The 13520-nt window shown below is 37.3% G+C and overlaps 1 protein-coding gene across 1 annotated transcript; it reads right to left on the bottom strand.

The window, feature by feature from the left end:
• Nucleotides 1-22: 22 nt before the first annotated feature.
• On the bottom strand, nucleotides 23-12252 carry nme9 (NME/NM23 family member 9). The gene is made up of 17 exons (XM_033986413.2): nucleotides 12220-12252; nucleotides 12042-12099; nucleotides 11785-11888; nucleotides 11607-11678; nucleotides 11356-11472; nucleotides 10801-10873; nucleotides 10606-10688; nucleotides 10435-10527; nucleotides 8138-8292; nucleotides 7264-7460; nucleotides 6124-6268; nucleotides 5683-5790; nucleotides 5128-5279; nucleotides 4611-4755; nucleotides 3212-3474; nucleotides 3052-3132; nucleotides 23-107 (listed from the first exon to the last, which is right to left on the bottom strand). Exons 1-17 carry the CDS (start codon nucleotides 12250-12252, stop codon nucleotides 37-39), a joined length of 1950 nt encoding a protein of 649 aa, XP_033842304.2. The 3' UTR covers nucleotides 23-36.
• Between the last annotated feature and the right edge of the window lie 1268 nt (nucleotides 12253-13520).

A 13520-nucleotide genomic window follows, 5' to 3' on the forward strand; every position in this document is an offset into this window, starting at 1 on the left:
AGGATACTTGTCTACAGATCTATCTTGCCATGGTTTTCATTGCTCTGGGTCATCACTTTCTTGTGTTTCGGTCTCTGTGCTGTAGAGATGCAGATCAGGAGGGAGACCTGTGGACAAAAAAGTTAAAATAAAACAATTATACAGTGTGAAACAGAAATACACTTGCATTGACACGGCATATTTTGAACCTGATGACAGCCAAGAGAGCTCTTTTAATTAAATAAGTACGTTTAAATTCCTGCCAACAGCTGGAGGGGCAACAACATTTTGCTGGCAAAAAGGTTATTTTTGTAAAGGACTCTCCAAAGTAAAGATGTTTGGAGGATTTCCAATTGCGAAAACATGATTCTGCTAAATATTTTGAACAATGGAAGAAATGCTTTTTCAGTACTATTCAGTTTGATCATGTGAAATGTAAATATTTGTATATTTGTAAACATTTGTCGGTCATTTTCACCACACTATTTTAAATGTAGAACCACATTGGCTAAGTTTATTTTGAACATATAATCTTTACACCAATGCAATATAGGGAGTTGGTTTTCTATCTTTTATACACCTACTTACAGTAGAGATAGTCATTCACAGTCTGCACTCATTTCTCATCTGTAAAACCTATTTACACTTAAGCAAAGGGGGAGTGATTCTTGAAGACTTAAGTGAAATGGTGCTCTGCCTCGACACAGCTGCTTCATAAAAATGCAGTTCATTCTTTACACACAGATATGGAGCAGTTTCGATGAGTGTTTCAGCAGTGACATTATGAAGACGAGTAGCTTTGCCATCCTATAAATCAGGAAAACACAGCCTCATCATCACAGCAATCTACTGTAAATTGTTGCAGGGTGTATTTTCCAAAGCCACATAACCAACTGACTGTCACTGGTGCTTCAAATAATGCTACCTTATGTGCTTTTTGGATTCCACTGTGCAATAGGTCAGTAATAGAGGACCAAAAGTTTGCTGTTATTTTCTTGGGAAACTTTCAGGCAAACTCTAATTGGCTCAAACATGGTCTGGATCTAGAAAAATAAATATTGTTCTTGTGCGATTTTGATACAGGTCTTTGTTCCCAGCACATGTTGTCTAGAGTCTGTTTATCAAGCATATGGCAATTAGCAATTATTAAATTTGTCACAAATAATGTAATTAAGTTGTTTCCAAAGTGCAAGTTGAGGTTGTGAGGCACTAAGCTGATTTTAACATATACGGTTGAAACCAGTAGCCAAGTATACGTAAATTATAAAAAGACACATATGCTTTTTTTTTCTCACTGTCTGACATGAAATCAGACTAAATGTTTACTGTTAGGATTACCAAAATTATTTATATTATCTTTCATTTGCTAAATGCTAGAATTTTTAGACATTTTTTTTATTACATTCTTGAAAGTCAGATGTTTACATACATTTCATTAGTATTCGGTACCATTGCCTTTAAACTGTATGACTTTGGTCAAACCTTTTGGATATCCTTTCACAAGCTTCTCACAATAGTAATTTTGGCTCATTCCTCCTGACAGCACTGGTGTAACTGACCCAAGGCTGTAGGCCACCTCCCTCACACATACCTTTTCAGGTCTGTCCATACATTTTCAATAGGACTGAGACGTGATGGGCACTCCAGAACATTGACTTTGTTATCCTTAAGCCACTTTGTAACCAGTTTAGGAGTATGCTTCATTGTCCATTTGGCAGATCCATTTGCTCCCAAACTTTAGCTTCCTGGACGATGTCTTGTGATGTTGCTTTAGTATTTCCACATAATGTTCTTTCATCATGATGCCATCTATTTTGTGGAGTGCATCAGTTCCTCCTGTATTTCACCATTGGGATGGTGTTCTCAGGCTGGCAAGCTTCCCCTTTTTTCTCCAAACATAACAATGCTCATTATGGCCAAACAGTTGAATTGTAGTTTTGTCAGACTGCAGGACATGTCTTCAAAAAGGCAGGTCTTTGTCCCTGTGTGTATTTGCAAACTGTAATCTGGCTTTTTTATGTTTCTTTTGGAGTAATGGCTTCTTATTGGCAGAGTGGCCTTTCAGCCCATGTCAGTACAGTACTCGTTTCACTTTGGATAATGACACACATTTACTAGCTTCATCCAGCATTTTCAAAAGGTCTTTTGCTTTTGTTCTTAGGTTGCTATCTGACTTTGAAGAAAGTAATGAAAAATTATTTTTAAAAATCTGTCTCTTATTATTCTGGTATTTAGCTAATGTAAATAATTTTGGTTATTCTTATTGATCTAAAACAGCAAAAGTTTAGTCTGATTTCATGTCAGACAGTGAGAAAAAAAAAGTAAAGTATGACACTGTGTTAAACAAATCTTTTGATGTAGAACAGTATGTTGTTTCGGGAAACTGGGTCTATTTTACATTCTCCAAATAAACATTTGACACTTGAAATTATAACTATCAATTTAATTCTGCAGTGGGGGTGCGAGGCAGTTGAATACTTCATTTGGGAGTCGCAGCTTGAAAAGTTTAGAACCCATAATTTAAATAGTCAAACAGTTTAATATATTCTGTTTAGTAATTGTAACCCTAAAGAGAACAAGTGCGTTTTAAAACCATTTTGAGCCAAAATTTCACAATTCACAATTGTTATTAATCTCATTTGTGGTCAGTGATGGGAAGAATAAGCTGAAAATGTATTTAGTTACAGAATACTGAATACCTGCAGTAAATGTGTTTTTCAACGTATAAAGTATTGGCCCATGTAATTTTGGGTATTACATGGGCCAATTAGAGTATTGTATTTTGAATACTAAGAAAACTTTTACAGTAAGCTGCATTACATTATAGTGTAAAAAACATGACATATAATTACAAACAGCTTTTTTTCTGTTGCACTGTTTGAAGGACAATACCACCAAATGAAAGAGTAACTACTGGAATACAGTACGGACGTATGTGTTTTCGGTACATGAATTTAGTTACTTCCTAAAACTGTCTGCAGTGAACCAAGAAACCTACAATCCACTTTTGGACCAAGACCCATGAATTGAGGCACTGTTTTGAATATATTGATGTAAGAATTGTACTGGTACCATCATACTGATGATCAGACAAATGTCCTGAAGAACTTGACAGCCCAGTGTTCTCATCTGTGGTGTTGCTTTGCTCCTTGACTGAAAAAAGTGACATATTTACACATTTTTATACACAATTTGATGAAAAAAAATGTAATACATTTTTATTTTATCTTACCAAAAACATATCTGTCAGTTTCTCCCTCACTGCTGGTCTCTTGCTCTGTGTTAAGATCACCAAACACGAGCTGTATCTCTCTGACTGCCTGCTCTACACTGGAGGAGCCATGGACCGCATTGTGTAAGATGTCAGAGCCAAACCGGGCCCTTAATGATTCTGGGGACATCTCCTTGGCTCTGTCCGGCTCTGTGGGGCCCATCAGCACCCTCCACTCCTCCACTGCATTCTCTTTAAAGAGGACAAGTAGCAGACAGGGTCCACTGAAAACAAAACAATGGGAATATATCATCTAGGCAGGACTGTTTTAAGTAAGGTGCAAATGAAACTGACAGTGTAGACAAGGGTGGACATCATTTTGAGGTAATTGTGTAAAGAAGATGCTAACCTAGCTTACATTCATGAGTTTCAGCTTCCTGTTTTGGGTGACATTTTGGGGACTTTTCACAATTCTTAATTTTTCATCATTCTGAAACTTATAGTTAACCTGTTAAAGGTTCATGGAGCAACTTCTCAGATGTCACCTGTTTATATCAATATAAGAGTTATTCCTAGATGGCATTCAACTTATCTACCTCAAGAGGCCAAGTTACAGGTCAGGTCTGTGGAGAGGAGACCCTGCTCACATTAAGAATGCATTTTTTCAAGGTTTTCTTTAACAATAATACATCTCTAATTTAATGCCATACTATGGAACATTCCAGTTAAAGCCATAACCTCCATGGAGACAATCAGATGAATGATCCTCCATCAGAAAAGCTACACAGTCCATCTTTAAATAAGTGTATAGCATAACTGCTTGAAGAAATCTGAGAAACAGAGCCCAGACCATGTTAAGTATGTGAGCCAGCTATGCTATTTTCCACAAGTGCTGCTAGACTATTCTTTTTGCTCTTACAGTCTGGGCAGCTGTTTTAAGGTGCTAATCAGATTAAAAGGCAAATCTTAAATCTAGATAACAATTGAAACAATGGATGACAACGACAGTCTTTTTATTCAGTAGCCATAGGTCTGCTCTTATTTGAATAAAATACTAGATTTTCTGTTACAAGAGCTGATTAAACTTTTAGAAACAATGCCGCAAATCTCTTTTATGTCTTTGAAATTGCCCTTTTGTGACTCCATTTTGGACAGGTCTAAACAGGGTCTGCAAATATATCAGTTGAGAGTGCTGACATCGGCGTACAAATGGACTTTTTATTGAAATTCGGATAATTGTCCAAACAAACCTGGCGTGCAATATTTATATTGTAGTTAATTATTAAAGATATCAGATAATAGGTCCTAAGTTTGGCAGGCTCTGTTTGTGCCACTTGAGAGAATAGTGAAGTGAACTGATTTGACCCGCTGACTTGATTGTAATGGTGGGCTATTGTAAATAAAATTGAGTTTCACCAACCTACAAATGAATTGGACCAGCTGACTGAAGAATGACATCTCTTTGTGCTCTTTGTAAAACTCCTCAGCCACTTCCTTTGACAAAAATGTCTCCTCTTTATTTTTTATTGCAAATCCTTGACTGCGTATTTCCTCCAAAATCTCATCTGAATGAAAAAGAAAAAACAAGTTAGTAAATTGGTCAAAACAGCTATTCTATTGTATTAAAAGCAGGAACATTTTAACATGGATACAGGCACATTTGAGTCACATGGTCTTCATCTATGTATATATTTTGTAAACAACTTCCAAAATTTATATGAATCTGTGATGACTGTGGTGAGAGAATGATGGTCTGTTTGTGCCCCGTATGCTTTTGAGTTAACAAAGAATAGTTGGACGGGGAGACCACAACACGTTGACATCGCTAATTCAACTTTAGTAAACGGTGCTGACAATCACCTCTAGCTGTGACTGATTGCATTTGGTAATCCATTTTAAGATTCTAAAATACTTAATTCACTGTAAATACCCCTCACCTTTATGCTCCTCCATAGCATCAGGTTTGACCACAGCCAGGGTGTGTTGTCTAGGAAAGAAGAAGTTGATCTCGTGCTGTGCCTCATCTGTGCTGGCGCTGCCGTGGAGCTGGTTGATGGGGTCGCCCTCTGCACAGAACCGGGCTCTCAGACTGTAAGGTTGGGGACACAGGAGTCAGCGTGTGATGTGATAGTTTTTAGGTAAGTGCAGTCATTTACTCCACTTCTCCAAGCCACTCACTCAGTCTGTCTGTCCAGTTCAGTTAGTCATTTCCTGGAAACTGTCAGAAAAAAACTCAAACAAATGGGATCAATTCGGGGAGAAAGGAAGATACTGCACTCCAATCAGACAAAGAGGTGGATTTCATTCTGTACAGGAGTGGAGCTTTTCTTTACTTTATATTTTTATATTTAATGAACTGAGACGAGGGGTCTGGAGATGTGTTTTTTGCAGAAAGTTGTCACAGTGCTTTTCTTCATTAGTGGTCCCATAGTGACTTCACTGGACTAATAGACTGGCGAATGTGTGGATTTAAATTAAAGCACAGAACTCACCATTCTGGGTTTTCATCTTTTGCTTCAGTTACATCAGAAGGACCAAGCATGTTTTTCCAATGCTGCACAGCCTCAACTTTAGCCAGCACTAAAGCTAGCACAGGCCCACTGTAACAAATAGGGTGTTATCTTCAGTTTGGTGTTAGAAAATCACTGATATTTCGATTACTTTTGTGCTTTGATGCTTCGGACAAAAATATCAAATGAACATGTTACAGTGTAGTGACAAATGTTATAAAAACAGGACACTGACATTTGTACGCACTGTTGACGGTGAATTTCTGATACAAAAATAACCACAGCCATTCTGTATTCAAGTCAATTAAATCAATTCTCAATTCTGCTTGGTTAATTCTTTATATACCCTCAAATTCAATCAAAGATTTATTTTGTGTACCCAGAAATGTGTTGAGTGTAAAGAGTGTAAAGATGGCAGTATACCTGGTCATAGTTTGGAGCAGTGCCGGAAAGAAGCTTTCATCCACTTTTTGGGCATAAAACTGTCTGACCTGCTCCTCTGTCAGCGTCACCTCTCTTTGAAGAGCCACAGTGAAGCCTGCCTCATGAATTCTACTCAGGATTTCATCTGAAAATATAAATTTAAACAAAATAAGTCATTACTAAAATATTCATATCGAGAGAGCCAAAGTGGTTGAAAGTATAATTCTCTGGCCATTTATGTGTACATTGAGAAGTGAATGCAACAGCAGTTATTGTAATATCTAATACTAGCAAGCAGCAGTTGAGATGTAAAAAAAAATATGGCAGTATCAGTATGATGTCATAGCATTGTAAATAGGGGTTCATTTTCACATTTTAGAATTTGATATCAATATGATATCAAGATTTTTATGAATGGCACAGGCCAAACTCAACTGGAGACAAAAATGTGCATAAGAGAAGACATTGAACTTAGTGTCATGTATCACTTCATGTGGATAGCAATTACAAAGCAGATAGATCAACATTTTGACCATTTAAATACATTATACATATTTATATTTGCCCTCCACCTCAATTTGAAATGATGTAATGGTATTAGGGTAGTCAACACAGTATTAAAAATCAGATACTTATCAATACTAAAACTAGAATGAAAACTAGATACTCGTTTGAGCAAGTAGATATTCTGAAAAGACACATTCACAGGACAGAAATTAATGTTTCCTGAATAGCTTTAGAATGATCCTGAGCTGTATTAGAACAAGTATAAGACACACAGACTAGTATATGCTCATGGATCACTATGGAACCTACCTGGACACTGAAGGATTACACAGATATAAGACCGCATGGTAATATAAAAGACAGTATTATTATTTAATGTTGAAAATTCTATTGTCTATTAAAGAAAGAATGTTTTTTCTTATCATTGTGGTATCAGAATTTATAATGAGTATCGAGTGTATTCCTTAGTATTGAAATCGTTATGTTCAAAATAAATGTATAAATTCAAATTCTTACTTTGAAATTACTTTGAAATACCACTACATATTTTTATCACCCTGCAGATTCACCACACACCACATTCCCTTATGTCTGCTTGGTGGTTGTTTTTGATGCACTTGGCACCTGCCCTACCCCTGCTCTCCCGGGCTACGTCAGGCCGGATAATCGCCAGTGTCCTCTCCACAGGCTCTTCCTCCCCATCCTGCTCGGTGGCTGTGGCCGTCCTGAAGTTGGGGAAGAGAAAGGCGAGCTCCCTGCTGGCCTGGTCGCTGTCCCCACTGCCATGCACCGCGTTGTACAGAGTATGTGTGCCGTATTGTGCCCGTAAGCTGCAGGAAGCCAGGGGTGAAGGGAGAGGAGAGCAGATGGTAACTCGGCTGGTGCTCCTCCGACAGAGAGGCATAATATTTGGGTGTGTCTGACAGAGTGGGCCAGAATGTGCTGTTCATTTCCCTTTTTACAGCCTTTGGACCGGGGTTGTTCACACTGTTCCAATCAAGTATGCAAAAACATGTCCCTCTGCATGACTAAGGTGAAATCAGTGGTTCTTAAAATGGGTTGTACTAGATACTACAGTTGGTACGTTGGCATCTTTCATTAGGATATAGGAGTCGTGCAGTTTAGTTAAAGCTGCAGTGTGTAACTGACACGCCACCTGCATGTCTCCATGGAGATTGCTGGAATATTCCACAGCATGGCACCTTTATTTTTTTATTTTTTTACAAATTGCATCTTTGTTTTAGTTTTGTTCCTATTGCTGCTATATTCAGAGCAGCAATAGAGCAGTGGCATATTAGAGCAGTGGCTAGTCCTGGTTTTTAGTACTGGTTTAGCTATGTAGATTTTGTTGTTGGGGCATAGCTCATTTTACAGATTATATTTCGAAAGCCAAATATTTGATCTTATATGCTTGGTGTAAAGCGTTTCAAAATAGAGATTATAGTGTTAGTTAAACTGTGTATCAAGCTGACTTTGTGTGCTGTGTGTGGCATTTGCATAGACTAACCTTTCTGGCTTGTCTCTCCTGGCCTCCTCTATATCTGCAGGGCCAATGAAGTCAAGCCACGCACTGACAGTGTCAGCTGAGCTGTCGGCCTGAGACAGAACCAGCATGTGCGAGGGACCACTGGACATGAACTGTACTAAGTCCTCAAACCACGGCTGGACACAGCATTTTGAAACACAAGAACACAAGACAGAATAGATTAATTTATAAAGAGATGGCATGTTTTTCTTCTTATTTTCTTATCTTCTTCCTTCTGCACACGAATCATTTCTCAGCCTAACCATATACTCTGCATCCTTCTCTATCACACTAACTACCGACATGTCCTCTTCAACTACGATCATCAATCTACTCTTGTTTTAAAGATTGGTTTAAAAATACTTAAAATGATTGAATGTTTGTGTGTTTTTGCTTTGAATTAAGTACTGAATAACTGATTTCAATGTCTTAAATGTTTATAATGCATTAACTCTAAAATAGAACATATTACGCTATTTTCTGATCTATGTTATAATGTTGTTTCCTCGTCACAAACATACCTGGAGTTGTGTTTTGTTTCATTCACACATGGTGGAACAGAGAATTTTGAGTTTTAGAGATGTAGACAGACTAATAATAAAGGATTACTCCAACATGTTTGAATGAAACAAAACAACTCCAGGTATGTTTTTGAGGAGGTAACAACATTATAGCATGGCTTTAAGTAGAGAAGTCAATTTCACCTTATATAGAACCTTTAAATAGTACAGATGGGAGACATTGCACGAAATACATACCACATTTTTCTTGCAGCTCATATCATCCTGCACTATGTATCTTTTTTTTTTTTTTTTCAAAATATAACATTAAACTCAACTATCTTGATGGAGACAATCGGGGAATGCCAGTAGGCCAAATTACAGGTCAGGTCTGTGGAGAATCAAGACTGTGCACAGTTATAAGAATCCATATTTCGAGGCATTAGAAAGAGAAAAATATGTACATTTATTGCCGTACCGTGAAACATTTCATGCAACACAACAAGATCTCCATAAGTAAAGCAGGTCGTGGATCCTCCCAAAAGCCACAATAACAATCATTTGATTCAGTAGTGAACATGTTACACACAGTGACACTAATATATATATATATATATATATATATATATATATATATATATATATATATATATATATATAAACCCCCCCTAATTATCTTGCCTGGACATGTATTCTTGTTGTATTTGTATTCAGAATTTGTAACCATTAACTCCCATCACAAATAGGCTGATATGCAGGAAAAAGCCGCTTACACAGCAGCTCTATTTTTGAGCCCTGTGAAAAATGCAGATGGACGTGCGATGTGCTGCAGCTACTAAATGAAATGATTCTGCACCAGCTGTGACTGCTCCCTGCTTTCCCAAATGTCAAGACTTAACTCACACAAATACTTTCTTAACACTTGAGCCGTCTCCAGTATGTAAAATAGGCCAACACAATATATCGCAAACAAATTGAAATCACAGTTTGAACAGCAGTAATTATTTAGACATTTACAATGTTCTCCGCAAAGAACAAAATATTCTTTTTAATAGAACTTTTTGTACCTGTAGCTATAGATCTCTACAAACATGTTCTGAATTCGAGGGATTCTTGTATTAGTTTATCAGATATGTCGTTCCAATTGATTAGTTGACTAACAAGGGAGCATGGTAAAACGTCTCAAGTTTAGTTTAGTTTAGTCTTTATTTGAAGGGACAATTTACAGAGACATTAAGCTCATAAAAACAGCACCAAATTATAGCTAACTAGCAACTTTCCATCTATTACTTAAGCATGTATCTCTCTGTATCTGATCCAAACTGAAATTGCACTCACAAACCAACAAAACAAATATTTATGCAGAAAAAGTACCAAGAAACAATGTATTATAAAGACAGATTGAGCTTAGTCTGCCTTTTTCCATATAAATAAACCAAATCCTCTGCTCACTCTCTTCCTCACTGACTCCTGCTGTTGTCCCATACAAATCCTCAAAATGCAAATACAATGATTAGTCAACTAATACAAATTTTGGTTGACTAAGATATCGACCAATTAATTGACTAAACGTGCACTCTGAACAGAATCTTACTTTGAAAACATGACTCACAAATTGCAAAACATGTCCAAAAAAAATCCTAATTAGATGTTTTTTTCCCCAAAATCATGCAACCCTGTTAAAATGCCAACTGCAGCCTTCACACTGTAAGCTTCTTTAGTATGTGCACTGTATGCTGTTTTATCCCTTAATGTATTCTCCTTGTTTCCGGGCAATACCTCCTGTGCTTTGTGTTGATAGAAATCTCGAGCCTCTATCTCGGTTAGCGTGCGCTCCTCGTGGACTAGAATCTCAAAGCCGGCATCTTGGATCTAGCCAGGGGAATAATAAGAGCTGCTTTAATTGGTGTCAGCAGAAATGCTTAGACAGTGTGCAAAGTCCCTGTGTACCTTCATAATGATCTCATTTGCCTTGCCATGAGCCACAGCATCTGGTTTGAGGATGGAAACCGTGCAGGATTTACTAGCAGGCACTAAAACAGAGGAGAGCAGCTCGAGCGATTACTGCTAATGCTGTTGAATGCAAATGAGTGTGATGGCAAAGTGGTTATAAAGATAATGGTTGCTTTTGTAATCTAGTCGTACCAATGATGTTTTCTTCGTCTTCTGACTGTGTTTTAGGCTCCTCCTTATCTTCATCGAGGCCTTCATCTTTTATCTGATAAATACACATGCACACCAGAACAATAACTACTTAATTATTACTTTACATTGATTACCAGTAGCAGTTTGACCAGCAAGAGTAAAATGTCCAATTAACTTTTTCTTTTTTTTCAGTAATAAATACATTCTGTTCACATATTAATTTTGCAGTGCCCTGTATCACTGGATATCTTGTGTTCTCTATTGAATTATAAATGACTACAGACTACTACCATCGACATATTTCTTTAACTAATTTGATAATGACAAAAAGCTTGATCTATAAACAGATGACAGAATCACGATGATATATTTAATCCACATAGTGAGATCTTTTATGGTGAGAAGATACAAAAATCTTAAAACTAAGTGACTTGTCTTACTCACCTCACACAATATGATTTTAGTAACAAAGTAATTTTATTCCAGACTCTTGCACCCCTCCAGACAGTTAGATGAATAAAATACTGAAGGTGCGTCCGTAACATTTGTCCATACCACTTTCCGTTCTCCACCTTCCTCAAGGACTGCCTTCTCCTTGGCCAGTTCTTCCACTATTATCTTCTGAAGCAGAGGAGCATTGGCCCCTCGCAGCACTGCCACTAGCTCCCCGCCCTGTGACATTCAGAATACATTTCACAATAGAAAAATATCAGGAAGAAACTATTTTAAATATCTTGAATTGCATCAGAATTTTAAGAGGAGCAGTTACAATTCAACTACTATAAAGATATTGGCATATTACTCACTGCATAAAATAAAAAGGTAGGTTCACATTTCCCTCGATACCTCTCCAGGGCATCAATACTGTCTGCTTCTGCCTAAAAGCAAACCCAAGTTGTTTTTGTTTAGTTTTTTTTTATTGCATTGTACTGTTTCATTTACTATTCATGCAAAAGCCTATTTACATCTTGTGGATAAACTTACTATAGCAAAATGCAAAAGATCATCCCCCAATTCATTTTTTATTTTCCTCAGAAGGCTTATCACTGCTCGACATGGGCCACACCACTGCTGATACACATCCACAACTAGAGTCCAGAATAAGAAGAGACAAGAAGGCTGCGATTATTACAGTGAACACAAGAGGGCAGCAGAACACTTCAAACTAGGACACGTGCAGGCATTTCAGCACGATTTCCTTTTAGCTTTGTGTTTATTCAACGTTTTTGTTTAATTCTTACCTGTTAGACCTTTGGTGGCAAGCATTTCTTCCCACTGCTCCTGGTTACTTAAAGGCACCTAATGAGAATTATAGTTAGACTCACACTATGCATCAGAACAAAATGTAAGCAGAATTGAACTTCACCCGGTCTATCTTAATTTTATCTTAATTAAGTCTTGTTACCATAGATTACAAACCTGTAAACTCGCCTCCTTCTTCTTGCCTGCCATTGAAACAACAAACGCTACTGACAAACGCTATTATTAACAATTTTTGTAATTTAAGATGTGTCAATTAACAAATACAACTATATTTTGTATATGCTAAGTTATTTTCTGATAAAAAGTCTGGGAGAGATTAAATTGTTGCAGGCCAGCACGAGCTTCAGTTTGTTTGGTCGATGAGTTACCTAGCAACCGTGCTCAAGTTTACCGTCCATGGATCAAAGTGTCGTAAAAGAGCGCACACGCCATTGATCTATTAAAATAACACACCTTTGCATCACGATACTTATTTATGTAAGTGTAGTTTGCTGTTTTCTGCAGTTAAACATTTACGTGTACATTTGACTTACGTTGCACTCAGCACGTTTCTCTCTGCAGCTACAACGGGATGCGAGAATCAACGGTGTAAGGCACGTTTTTATAAAAATGTAGCATTTTAGGATGGCTAATTTACAAAAGCTTCTGTTTGCAGTGCTCATTGGTGGTTATAAAATTGAATGCAGAAAGTTATCTAGTAAAATACTGGGCTTCTGTATGGAAAACCAATAATCTTACTAAGACCAAGAAAAATAAAAGTATACTGCTAAAAATAATTTTACAAGGTTTATTGGTAACACAAGCACAGTAGATGGATGGAACACAAAAACATTTTGATGAATCCTGTCTTTTTCCTCCTAATCATGCACCATATGATTTGCAGTCTGCTCCTGCCACTCTCCTGTCGCTCCTGTCGCTGACCCCCTGTCTCGCCCTGAGCTGATTATGCATCTGGATGGGAACAGCAGCCACCTCTTCTCCATCATGACAAGGCTCTGACCTGACACTTGGTTTGCTCTGACAAATAACACACACAAACCTGCATCTTTCTATTCATAATCCCATGTGTTTCATTCAAATGTTGACCTTGGTGTCCTCAAATATCACCTATAATGACTACAGATGCAGCTGCAGTAGTTTTTCTGCTGAGAATTGGGTAGGCCTACATTTGCATGACCAGTAAAAATCAGACTAGAATTAGAATAATCAGGTAGCACAAAAATAAGATAAAATGTTTTATGTGTATTTACATGCACAAAAGAAATCCGATCATCGAAAACAGTGATATGTGTCAGTTAATACATGGATTTTAGAGTAGCTGTTGTAGTAAGTATCAGGGATACACTGATATTAGTATCAGACATCAGCACTGATACTGAAAAAATTGGCTTTCAAATATTGATTCTGCTGACATAATGGTTGGACATATAAATTCATGTAATAAGACTCATCACGGT

Source organism: Periophthalmus magnuspinnatus, chromosome 21, assembly GCF_009829125.3.
Source record: "Periophthalmus magnuspinnatus isolate fPerMag1 chromosome 21, fPerMag1.2.pri, whole genome shotgun sequence".
Taxonomy (NCBI): domain Eukaryota; kingdom Metazoa; phylum Chordata; class Actinopteri; order Gobiiformes; family Gobiidae; genus Periophthalmus; species Periophthalmus magnuspinnatus.